Source organism: Felis catus, chromosome E2 (assembly GCF_018350175.1).
Source record: "Felis catus isolate Fca126 chromosome E2, F.catus_Fca126_mat1.0, whole genome shotgun sequence".
Lineage (NCBI taxonomy): Eukaryota > Metazoa > Chordata > Mammalia > Carnivora > Felidae > Felis > Felis catus.
This window is the reverse complement of record NC_058382.1, coordinates 34,035,816-34,048,564: the sequence shown is the minus strand read 5'-3', so window position 1 is coordinate 34,048,564 and position 12,749 is coordinate 34,035,816. Positions and strand designations below refer to the sequence as shown.

Here is a 12,749-nt window from a genome sequence, read left to right as displayed (position 1 = left end):
GATGGCAATCTTACCCCAAATGATCTATAGATTCAGTGAAATTCCCATCAAATCCCAATAACCTTTTCTGCAGAAATAGGAAAACCTATCCTAAAATTCATATGGAATCTCAAGGGACCCCAAATAGCCAAAACACTCCTGAAAAAAGAACCTTGTTGGAGGACTCACATTTCCTGATTTCAAAACTTACAAGCAAGCTACGCAATCAAAACAGTGTGGCACTGGCATAAAAACAGACATGACAGTCCAGAAATAAACCTTCACTTATATGGTCACATAATTTTTGACAAGGGTGCCACATCCATTTAATGGGGAAAGGACAATCTTTCCAACAAACAATGCTGGGAAAACTTGGACATCCACATGCAAAACAATGAAGTTGGACCCTTACCTAACATCATATACAAAAATTAACTCAAAGCGGATCAAGGACTGAGATATAAGATCTCAAGCAATAAAAGTCTTAGAAGAAAACATAAAACAAAAGCTTCACGACATTGGATTTGGCAATGATTTCTCAGATATGGCACCGAGGCACAGGTAACACAAGAAAAAAACAGACAAACCACAGGCTTCATGAAAGTGAAAAACATTTTGTGCATCAAAAGACACCATCCACAGAGTAAAAAGAGAACCTACAGAATGAAAGGTATCTGTGAAACCTGTATCTGAAAAGGGATTAACATTCAGAATATATAGAGACCCCCTAAACTCAACAACAACAAAACAAACAAGGCAATTAAAACCACGGAACAAAGAACTTGAAGAGACTGATCTACAAAGACGACACACAAATGGCCGACATCACCAATCGTTAGGGAAATGGAAAGCAAAACTACCGCTAGATGGGTACCACCTCACACCCATCACAACAGCTACTATAAAAAACAAACAAACCAGGAAACCACAAGGGTCGGCAAGGATGTGGAGAAACTGGAACCCCTATGTACCGTCGGTGGGCACGCAAAATGGTGTTGCCAATGTGGAAACAGTGTGGAAGTTCCTCAAAGTATTCAAAATAGAGTTACCATACGACCCTGGATTCTGAATATATACTCAGAAAGAACCGAAAGCAGGATTTTGAAGAAATATTTGTTTACCCATGTTCACAACAGCATTATTCACAATGGCCCAACTGTGGAAGCAAGCCTAGTGTTTATCAGTGGTTGGATGGGCAAGTCAAGTGTGGCACACACATACAATGGAATGTTATTCAGCCTTACAAAGGAAGGAAATTCTGCCACAACACGTAGGAGGAACCTTGAGAACATTATGCTAAGTGAAATGAGCCAGTCACAAAATGATTCCATTCACAAGAGGTACTTAGAGTAGTGAAAATCATAAAGACAGAGAGTAAAAGGGCCCAGGGGCTGGAGAAGAGGGGAAGGGGGAGTTAGTGTTTAATGGGGATAGAGTATCAGTTTTCCAAGACAGAAAGAGTTCTGGAGATGGGTGGTGGAGACGGTCCCACAGTAATGAGAGTGTACTTAATACCACTGAACTGTGTGCTTAAAAATGGTTAAGATTGAAGTTTTATGTTATGTGCATTTTACCACAGTTTTTAAAAAAAATGAACATAAAGAAAGGTTTGGAGAATAGAGTGAATAAATCCTGAGGTGGTCACCATTTAACTGCTGACCCCCCACCCCCATCCCTGCCGCACTCCATCAAAAAATCAGTCAGAGGTTCCAGGGTGTGGACAGTGGTCCGTGGGTCAGCGTCATGCCCAAGGTATCTAAATGAGGAGGAGGCCTGAGTCTGTGGGTTTGGAATATGAGGCCCTGAGGCTTAGGGACACGGAAGTGAGAACACACTTCCCCTAGTGAAACGAGACATGATTCTGGCAGGTGCCCAGGAGCTGTCAACTTCAGAGTCTCTCGGGAGGCTCCAGCTTAGATCCCCTGGGAACAGGTCATATCAGAACAGGCCAAAGCCTTAACAGGTGCAGAGGGGGAGGAGGCGGGACTAGGAGCCACGGGGAGGGGCGGGGATACAGGCGAAAGTGTTAGAGGGTGGAGGAGGCTGGTTTAAGGGAAGCAGCTGGCTGGCCACCACCATCCTCCTCCGGGTTTGAGGTGGGGACTTAGCATGCTTACCACCCCCTCCTGCTCCACAACCCCAGCTCTCACCGTGGTGGAGCTGAGATTCAGGTCGGCTTTCTTCACCAGTTTCCAGCTGGCTGGCGAACCCTGAAAGAGAAGGGGAGAGTGCTACATGGGCTGGGGATGCAGAGGGATGCCCTAGGACCAGCTCTCAGGGCTCATCCCTCAGGGCAGGTCCCCAGCAGGGGAGCAATAAAGTGGACGCTCCACAACCTGTGGGGGACACAACTGGTGAAGGCAGTTGCCGGCAGAAATGTGTACGTATGTGCAGGTCTGTGCACGGATAGGTATGTGCTTATGCTTGTGTGTATGCATGTTTGTGCACAGGTGTGTGTGATCATACACCTGCATGCGCACTGTGAACCCCCCTGCATATCCTACGCTCTGTCGTGTGCTAAGTTCTTCTATGAGTTCTCACTTCCTCCCCAGGAACATTGTTGGCCCTCAATGTTTTGTTTCCGCACGACGCTGTGTAAGTAGAAGGTGCCAAGAAACACCCACAGAACTGAACAGCGTTCAATGCACCTGCCCACCCGTAGAGGTCAAAGGGCTCTCCCCGCAACTGCTCCTGACCGTGCTGAAGAAAGAAACGTCTTGAGCGTTATGGGCTATTTGGAATTTCTTGCTTGGAAGTAGGTACTGGTCCTTTCTCTCCTTGCATCCAGCCTTTCTAGGCAACTGGGGTGAAGCAGGGTGGAAGAAGGGATCTTCCAGGTCCCCAGCTGATATGGTGAAAATAGGGAATTTACTCTGGAAAGTGCTCAGAAACATAGAATTTTGTTCCTGGCTTGACCATGTCGTCTTTGTGTAACTTGGGTGGGTCCCAGCCTTCCCCTGGCCTCCCTGGCTCTCATGGCAGGGGGCTGGCTGGCTGCTTTGTGCCTCTTATGTCTGCCCTTACCGTCTCCATGGCCCCAAGTGCTCAGCAGCGGCACCTCCAGGTCCAGCGGCACGTCAAGTTCCATGCACACACAGTGGATGAACGCCTGCCAAGTGGCCTGACCTTGAGTGTGCAGTCTGTTGAGCTGTAGCATGACACCCTGCGTGGCATCCTCGGCCTTGTTCCTGGAGCTCAGGTCCATCTTGGGGAGGAAGAACTTCACCTTGGCATTTAGCCATTGTGGGTCTTTGCTGAGCAGCCTCACGAGCAAGCTCCACAGGTTCTTGGTGCCCAGCTGGAGGCTAACGGGGTCCATGAGGAGCTGGCCCTGCAGGGATAGGGTAGGCAGGTGAACTGTGGAGCAGGTAAGTTGGGGGAGAGGTGAGCTGGGGGCAGGTGAGTTGGAGGACAGGTGAGCGGGGGTGGGGGGCAGGTGAGTTGGAGGACAGGTGAGCGGGGGTAGGGGGACAGGTGAGTTGGAGGACAGGTGAGCTGGGAGACAGGTGAATAGGAGGACAATTCAGCCAGAAGGAAGCCAAAGAGGGTAGTCAAGAACCACCTCCCATATCTGGGGGGCAGTAAATAGGCAGACAAGTGGCTTCTTCATGGAGCCTCAATGCCTGCGCCCAGGGATTGGTGCCAGACAGCGGTTTGCTTCTTTTCCTCATCCCCCAATTACCTGTGCCTGTGTCCTGGCTCTGCAATGGTCCAGTTTATCTCCTGCAGATGGTTCCTGAGGATGCTTTATTTTTTCTTGTTTCCATGGACCTGTTTGTGCTGCTCTCTGAGCTAAGCTCATGGCAGAGACAACTAGTTGTCCTCCAAAATCCGTTCTCCCCTTCTTCCTTAGGACCAGAACCCCTGAATATTTCCTGATCATCTGGAATAGACTTTATTTCCCAGCCTCCCTTGCATTTAGAATTAGCCATCTTACGAAGTTTTGGCCAATGGGATATAGATGGAAGTGTTGTACATCTTTCTCTGTTTCTTCCTATTGGTTGGAATGTCAGCATGATGGCTGAACTTTGGGCAGCCATATTGGATCATGAGGTGGAAGCCAGTGCAGAGAAGGTGTAAGGTAAGCCTTTCCACCTGTCCTGAATGTCTCTTACATGACAAGGAAATGTCTATTTAAAGCACTATTTTTTAGGGCTTTTTGCCCTAAAATTGAATCCAATCTAACACAAACCATCGCTCTCTCTCTAAGCAACTTCTTTTCTAAACTGGCACTCTCAACCTGCTGGTAGGAATACCAATATAAGGCCAGGGGCACTTACACAGCAAAGCTTAAAAAATATGCAGTCCCTTTGATTCGGCAAATCTGTTCCTAGCACTCTAACCTTAGGATATCATTATAGGTGTGCATAAAATTTTTAATTGCAAAGCTGTTCACCTCAAGACTTTTTATATACATAAAATTGGAAACAACATTAGTTGTTAACTAATTAGTTAACTAATTGGTGGTCCATGATACAGTGGAAAATCCTGTAACATTTCCAGATGAACTTTCTGGCATTATTTCCTTAACAACAGTAGCAAACACTCAGAAAGCACATACTATGTTCTAAGTGCTTTATGTGTCTCATATAATCCCCACATCTATGGAGACCCCACTTCTGAGAAGAGTGGGAGGCTCACCCAGGAGCAGCCTTAGCAACTCCCAGAGGCTGGGGCACAGGACTATGTGTCCTGAGGTTCAGACGGCAGCTGTTCCCTTGAGTCCCACCCACCAGAGGCCTCTGGGCACGTGTCCCCAGTCTCCTCTGGTCATACCTTGGCAACTGGACTGATGGCAATAGATCCTCTCTCAGACACAGAGCTTCAGAATTCATGAAACATGCTCACATCCATGGGGCAGGCAGGGATCACCATCCCCACTGAACAGACGGGAAGACTGAGGCCAAGGAGGGGAAAGGATGTACCCAAAGTCATACTGAAAGTCCATGGCAGAGCCAGGCTCAGAATTGAGATTTATCGCCTGTCAGATCAGTACATTTCTGAGGCCTTGGAGCCCTAGATGGCACCAGACAAGTCCCCGGACTTTGTGTGATCTTGGTAAGAGGATGTGGTTATGGCCCAGGGCGCAGCTTCTTTTCCGGGCTACAGTGTTCAAAGTCCACGATGTCCATAAAGAAATCGGCCAGGACAACGAGGCGTCAGGCGGAAGTGAGGTGCGCCTGGACGGTATCATTTCTGTGGAAGTCCTTTCATCTTCAAATGTGTCCTCCTGCCGGTCTGACACAACGCCTTTATCTCTAGCATTAGTGCTCGATCCCCTCGGGGTACAGCATCAAGCTCTTTAAGGGTAACCATCCCTGGGAGAAAGAGCACATTACATTATGATTGGTCATTGAGATTTCTATGAAAATAGCCTTGGAGACAGAGGATTATAGTAGAAAGATCTTCAGCCCCAAAGTTAGGGGACGAGCATTCTTGACCCGGCTCTGTATCTAATTCTCTGTGGTCAGCATTAGGGCCGTTCACAGATATTCTCTTTCTCCTCTTTCTAGGCCCTTGGAAGGATTGCACTTCCCTGCTCTCTTGACATCAGGTATGGCCACAACACTTGCTTTGGCCAATGAAATATGCTGAAGAATGACACATGTCATGTCTGTGCAGAAGTTTTAAGAGCCAGTGCGTGATTCACCATGCTCTCTCTCTCCCTCTACCACAGGGACCAGCAGTATTCCAGATCTTGGCTGCTCCTTTAGCCTGGATCCAGCAAGAGGATTATGCGGAACAGAGGTCCCAGTTGATTGATGATAGACAAGAAGTAGGATCAGGAAGTAAGCTTTTGTTGTCATAAGCCACCAGGACATTGGTGGTTGTTTGTTATTGGCCTATCCTAGCTGATACACTCATAGCATAGCCTTGAGCAAGTCTATTCTCTATCTGGGCCTCAGTCACATCATCTGTAAGGTGGGTAAATCAGATGCCGTCTCAAGGCCCTTCCTGATTTTCTGTGTCTCATGACTTTCACTCTCAAGCTGAATGGTGGCTAAGGGTAGGCTTGTTATATCAGGGGCAGCCCAGAGAGGTAAACCTGGGTAATCTGGGTAGGGAGCAGCTGGTAGGGAGTAGTAGGGGAGTGAGGGAGTGGGTGGGAGGGTAAGAGAGGGGGCAAAGGGTAGAGGTCACCTACTTGGCTTCCTGGTTCATCCTAGACGTTCGAGGGTGTCCGCAGAGATGGTCTCATGAGTACCTGGGCCAAGTCTTGTGCTATGAGCTGATGTTCAGGTTGTTTCCATAGGGCAGGCTGCTAAAGAGAGGAGACAGGGTGCTCTCCTCAATGTTCCAGATCCCAAGAGGAACGCTGTTTGGAAGGCACCAGCCCTTACCCCTCCTCTGGAGACACCTCTGAGGTAGGTGTTCGATCCAGAAGAGTCCCCTTGCCCTCATGCACCGATCTTGTTCTTCCCCAACCACAGCTCCTCTTGTCCCTGGATCGCGTATAGCCCGACCCTCTCTGGCGTCACCTCCTACCACATGTGGCCCAGAGGCTGCCCCTCTTCCTCCTCCAACTTGGACATTCACCTCACAGTGACTTGTGGCATCAGAGTGTGCCCTTCAAATCCAGCAGACTTATGACAGCCAATTCATTTGGACGAGAAAGGAAGAATCCTCACGACAGATGCCAATTTCCTTTCCCAGTAAAACTCCCAAAAGGGTATGATTTGCGGTTTTCTTTCTCATTACATTTGATGTATTTTTTTAGGCGGTCGCGAGTACACCTTCCTCTTCATGAGAAAACCCAGAGGCACGGCCCGCTGCCTCTGCAGGAACACAATGAAATGACACTCTGGCGCACATGCCTAAGAGACGCTGTCTAACAATAGAGGATGGGCAAGAAGAAAGGTGGCTGAGGAGTACATGGAAGAAAGCAAGCAAGGCAGAAGATGAGCGTGTGCCCTGACTGTGTGTCTATGAAGTGAGGACTGTAACTTACCAAGCCCCAGGGCTTTAGGTAAACCCACATAAATATGGCGCCCTCTCACACAACAAAGGTAAGTAACAGAGGGGCGCCTGGGTGGCTGAGTCAGTTGAGCTTCCGACTTCAGCTCATGTCATGAGCTCACGGGTTCGCGAGTTTGAGCCCTGCATGGGGCTCCCTGCTGTCGACAGAGCCTGCTTTGGAGCCTGGGTCCCCCACCCCCGCACCCCCGCCTCTGTCCCTCCTCTGCTCATTCTGTCTCTCTCTCAAAAATAAATAAACTTAATGGGGCGCCTGGGTGGCACAGTCGGTTAAGCGTCCGACTTCAGCCAGGTCACGATCTCGCGGTCCGTGAGTTCGAGCCCCGCGTCAGGCTCTGGGCTGATGGCTCGGAGCCTGGAGCCTGTTTCCGATTCTGTGTCTCCCTCTCTCTCTGCCCCTCCCCCGTTCATGCTCTGTCTCTCTCTGTCCCAAAAATAAATAAATAAATAAATAAATAAATAAATAAATAAATAAATAAATAAATAAATAAAAAACTTAAAAAAATCTTTGAAAAAAAAAAAAGGTAACTAGACAGGTTTGTGTTCCCCCCACACCCCATTTATACATTAAAGCCCAAATTCCAAGTGTGACTGTATTTGGAGGCAGGGCCTTTGGTTCTTGGGTCATGAGGACGGAGCCCTCATGATGGGTTCCGAGAGCTTCCAAGAAGAGGCAGGGGAAAGCCTGCTTCCTCTCTGGTCCCTGCCACACGAGGATGCAAGGACAGGGTGGCTATCTACAAAGGAAGAGTGGCTTCACCAGATACTCGATCTGCTGGCACCTTGATCTTGGGACTTCCCAGTCTCCAGAGCCATGAGAAATAAATGTGTGTCGTGTAAGCCACCCAGCCTGGGGTGTTCGGTTACAGCAGCCTGACATGACTAAGACAAACCTGGCTGTGACCAGAGAAAGTAAAAGAAAAAAAAAAAAAAACCTCTCTAAGTAAATATGTAGATTTAAGGCAGAACCACTTAAATTACAGCAGGATACTTTGGATAGCTTGATAAAATTACAATAACAGTCATTTAGAGGAAAAAGGGCAGACACGACAAGTGTTCATATGCCTTAAATATTTCATAAGTATTTCATAATAAACATATTAGATAAAACAAGAAAAAAATGAAGGCAATTATATCAAAGACTATTTGTTGGGAGGGGCAGGCAATAATGGGGAGGCTTCCAACCATCGTAAAACATCTTATAAAGCACCGATCATTAACACTTTATGGAACGGTATTAAAAATCGAAACAAACTGGCCACAGGAATGGAATCAAATTAGCTTCACACTCACTTAAAACTCACCAGCGAATCAATGGTATGAAGAGAAGACATATGGAAAAACACATAGTATTAACCCACACGGTAATACAAGTGGTTTAAATTTAAGGAATTATTTTTGCAATTAAGTAATTGAGTTAAAATGCTCTGGATGGAAACCAGCTGCAATTTCTCACACCCCCTCCCCCCGAATGGCCATAACGAACGAAAGGACCATACAAGCGTCTGTGAGGATAAGGAGACATGGGAAGTTCATATGCTGCCGGCGGGGACGTGAAATGGAGCACATCCACGTTTTGGAAAAGTGGGGCAGGTCCTTAAAATGTTACCCCCGAGAGTTACCACATAACCCAGCAATTCCACTCCCAGATCTCCCTCCAGCAGACACGAAAACAGACGTTTGCACAAAAACGTGTGAACAAATGTTTGTTATCCGTAACAGCCCAACAGCGAAAGCCATGCAAATGTCCCAAAGCTTACAAACGGAGAAGCAAAATATAGTACATCTACACAGCGCAATGTGATTCGGCAACGAAAAGGAGCAAAGTACGGACACATGCTACGAGGAGGAACCATAAAAATGTTACGCCAAGGGAAAAAAGCTCCAAAGTATATCCTTATAAGTAAATTCAAATGTGTGTGTATTTGCATACACAGAGACCCACTCTAGGCCTATACAACAAACTGGTGACAGGACTATGTCCGGGGAGGGGACGTGGAGAGCACAGGCAAAGGAGAACCCTTTACGCTGTACTCTTTCGGACCACTTTGACATTCAAACTTTAAAAACAATTTTTTTTAATGTTTATGTTTGAGAGAGAGAGAGCGTGAGCAGGGGAGAGAGGGGCAGAGAGAGAGAGAGAGAGAGAGAGAGAGAGAGAGAGCGGGAGACACAGAATCCAAAGCAGGCTCCAGGGTCTGAGCTGTCAGCACAGAGCTCGATGTGGGGCTCGAACTCATGAACCTGAGCTGAAGTCAGACACTTAACTGACTGAGCCATCCAGGTGCCCCTCAAACTTTTTAATAGGCACATTTTTACAAACAAACAAACAAACAAACAAAACCGTAAAGACATTTACATTAAAAATGAGAGTAGACATTTCCCCGATGTGTAAGGAAGATAAATACATGGTGATAAATGGGCCAAGAAATTATCAGTGTTGGCTCATAGAAATGGCAGTTCCCTCCATTATGTTAAATAATAAAACTAAAATAGAGGTAGGAAGGCAAGCAAAAAGGATAAACACGTGCATTAAGTATGACAGAGAGAGGCTAAAACATTCAAATCAAAAAGTAATTCATACATATGGAGGACATATTTCCTCTGCATGTTAGTTGAACGTTTGCATGTGTGTTATGGGGACCAAACGCCACGTTCGATGGAAAGAACTGAACATTCAGCGCAAAGAATACGGGCTCAGTGCCAGGCAAGGGCCTTTCGGCCTCAGCGGTTTCAATTCTCACAACTACGCCTCTTGGATGTCCTGTATGCATTTTAAAATGTCCCCCGCTTCCAATGGCAATCCTGGCCTCCCTGTCCCCCTCCCACACTGCCTGCGTGCACCACCACCGTCCCCAGGTCAGTGAAGGGCGGCCTCCTGTTTCTTCGAGCTCAGGCCAAAGATGGGAACCTGGCACCACCATTTCTCACCTGGATTCCTGCACCAGCAGACCTGGTGCCTCTCCTCCCTGCCCCGACATCCTCCACGGAGGGCCTGGGTATCACTGTCACACTGTGACCCAAAGCAGGTGCCTCCGGCACACAGAGCCGCCCCCCTGACCCCAAGTGAAAGCCAGAGTCCTTTTCAACGCTGTTCAAATTGTTTGAACGGTTAAAAAAAAAAAATCAAACTTGACAACTTAAAATTTTCATTTGACACTTATTTTTTATTAACTTTTGGCACTTTATGTTTTTGTGAGAAAACTGCATTTTGCCAAGAATGTTCAAACTTTAATAGAGCACACAGTTGCAGATGATATCTTCCTATACTTAGAAATCTTGCATCTTTCACATTTAATTTAGTTTATTTTGCTTTGTCTTTTTCTCCTTATTAGATGGGCCAGCAGCTGCTATCTCTTATGTTTAAAAAGAGAAAACACACTTTCATGTTCATTTATTAATTCTGTAGAATTTTTCCTTTTTTCCTTTTATAATTTTTAATCTCCTGACTTATCTTCCCTGATTTACTGAGAGTGTTCCTTGTTACGCTTATGAGTCAGTTTATTGTTTAAATCAGTTCTAGTCTTTTAATTAAAAAAAATAATAATAAGAGAGAACACTTTTGGCAAATTTCCATAAATTTATGTCAAGTTTATATCAAATTTATATCACGTTACTAGTAGATTATAATTTTAAACGGAGTCATTTAATAGAGGGGTGAGATATTTTTTAAACCTTTGCCATTAATTTTTTTTTTTACTGTACCGTGCAAAGAATAAGTTCTATGCAATTTCTGCTTTAGGGAAATATGTTGAAATTTTCCTTTTTTGCTTGGCATATGACAAATTTTAAAATATTCCATGACATTTAAAAAGTTATTCTTTTTCAATAAATATGGATTTCTGTCCCTTGAATTATGCCAAAATAAAGTCTAAATGAGGCCAAAATTTAAATGTAAGAAGTTAAACCATAAAGGTACTAGGAGACTACAAGTATTCAATTTATAACAACTCATGAAGCTCTTGTTGAATTTCCTGCATTTTTTCCTATGTGCTAGATTTGACAACAAAGAACTTAAAATTTTTTAAGTGCTGGAGAAACACATGCGGAAAAGCCTATCGACGTAATTTCGGAGTAGAGAGGGTCTAGGGTCTGACACCATAAAAGAAAAATGGAATGAAATTGATCAGATACAAATTAGAATTTTTGTATTGCCAAAGAACATGGCAAATAAAGTGATAAGAGAAATGAAAACCTGGAAAAAATATTCGCAAGTTATCAAAGATTGAATGTTTTTAATATATCAAGAGTTACTGCAAGTCAATAAGAAAAAAGTCCAATGCAGCTGACAGAACAGCGGGCAAAGAACACGAACAGTTTGCCGTAAAGGAAATACAAAGAGTTCTTGAGCATTTATGAGAAGATGTTTGACTTCACAGGAAATGAAAGAGATACATGCTAAAACTACAACAGACATACTATTTTCTAGCTCTGAGATGGTCAAACTATAGAGCTGGCAAGGTTGTGAATTAACAGGCATTTTGATGCAGTGCTAGTGGGAGCATGTACGAATACAACTTTATCTATGGAAACTTCAAATGTCACATAACCATACCTAGCAATTCCATGCTCAGGCACTTAGCTCGCAGATATATTCGTAATGTGCAAAATAACTTCTGTTCGGGAATACTTAATGTGCCCTTGTTTATAACCGTAAAAGTTTGGGGAAAAAAAAAAACCCTAACTGTCCATTGAAAAGAAACTGGTTAAACTGTGGCACATCCATACAACAATGCAGTTCCACGCAGCCATTAAGAGGGAAGAGGCTGAGGGATGTGGGATGACACGGAACAGCGTTCGTATCACGCGTGCACATTCCTGTGGCCAGAGCTATCTCTAACACTCAGCTCTGGTCTGGCCTCGTTTCTGTCTGAACCTCCTATCAGCTTCCCAACACCTCTCAGATAAAGTCACAGCATTAATATGCCTGCCCCAGAGTAGGTACACATCAGGCCACCAGGAAAGGTTCAAAGTATGAATAAATAAATGGTCCCTCCCCACCTGGTTGCTGGCCACCTCCTGGCCCTCTCACACACCTGCCGCCCTGCCCATGGGCAGCGCTCACAGCCCCACCTCCCCATCTTCCTGCTTGGATCACATGACTTCCTCTCCCTGCGGTGCCCCTTCCTGTCTCTTCTCACCTGTGCAACTCCTCCTCCTGTTCTCTTCTCCAGAAAGTCTTCCCGTCTGCCCTCCGAGACCTTGTCATGCCCCCGCCCCCTGCCACTGGCCTTCACCCCTTAGCGCTCTCTTCTTTCTCCTCCACAGCAGATCTTGTGCCCTGTCATTTTCTCTTGGCCCACCTGCTTCCCTCTGCGTGTTGGTGATACCTTGAGGGCAGGGGCAGTGCCTGATTCCAGATAAGAGCAGACACCTTGCACCAGGGCCCTGGATCTGAGTCTCTACTAGTTGCCAGTTATATGGCTTTGGTAAGGTTACTTAAGTCTCTTGCTGCCTCAGTTTCTCCATCTGTAAAATGGGGATGTTGTAGATCAGGCTTCTAGAAGCGGAGCTCAAGACAAGAGGGGCTCCTGCAAAAGTTATGTATTGAGAGGGTAAGGGAAGTCTTGCTTCAGCCTAACACGTGGGGTGGGACGGCGTGGGGGGAGCTCTGGAATGTGAACGATGCCACAGAGTCTGTCCTGTTAAGAGGCAAGGAGGCTGGGTCATTACACCCCCATATCAGTCAGTCATTGGCTATGGGTCATGCCCATGGTGTGGGGCAGGGAGGCATCTCTGTATGAAGTAATTCCTGTTAGCCAACGGCAACCCTTCCAGAAGGGTGCTGATGTTGG

At 46.1% G+C, this 12,749-nt stretch overlaps 1 protein-coding gene across 15 annotated transcripts in view; it reads right to left on the bottom strand.

Moving 5' to 3' along the window:
- NLRC5 (NLR family CARD domain containing 5) overlaps positions 1-12,749 on the bottom strand; it is an 86,966-nt gene that overhangs the window by 54,936 nt on the left and 19,281 nt on the right. For 8 of the 15 annotated variants that reach the window (XM_045045642.1, XM_045045650.1, XM_045045643.1 and 5 more), the window contains exons 1-3: positions 3,662-4,736; positions 3,004-3,310; positions 2,097-2,189 (exon numbers count right to left, since the gene is read on the bottom strand). In XM_045045642.1, the coding sequence (XP_044901577.1) occupies positions 2,097-2,189; positions 3,004-3,310; positions 3,662-3,862 (601 nt within the window). In that variant the 5' untranslated portion in view covers positions 3,863-4,736. The other 7 variants (XM_045045645.1, XM_045045646.1, XM_045045647.1 and 4 more) reach the window with 4 other exon arrangements.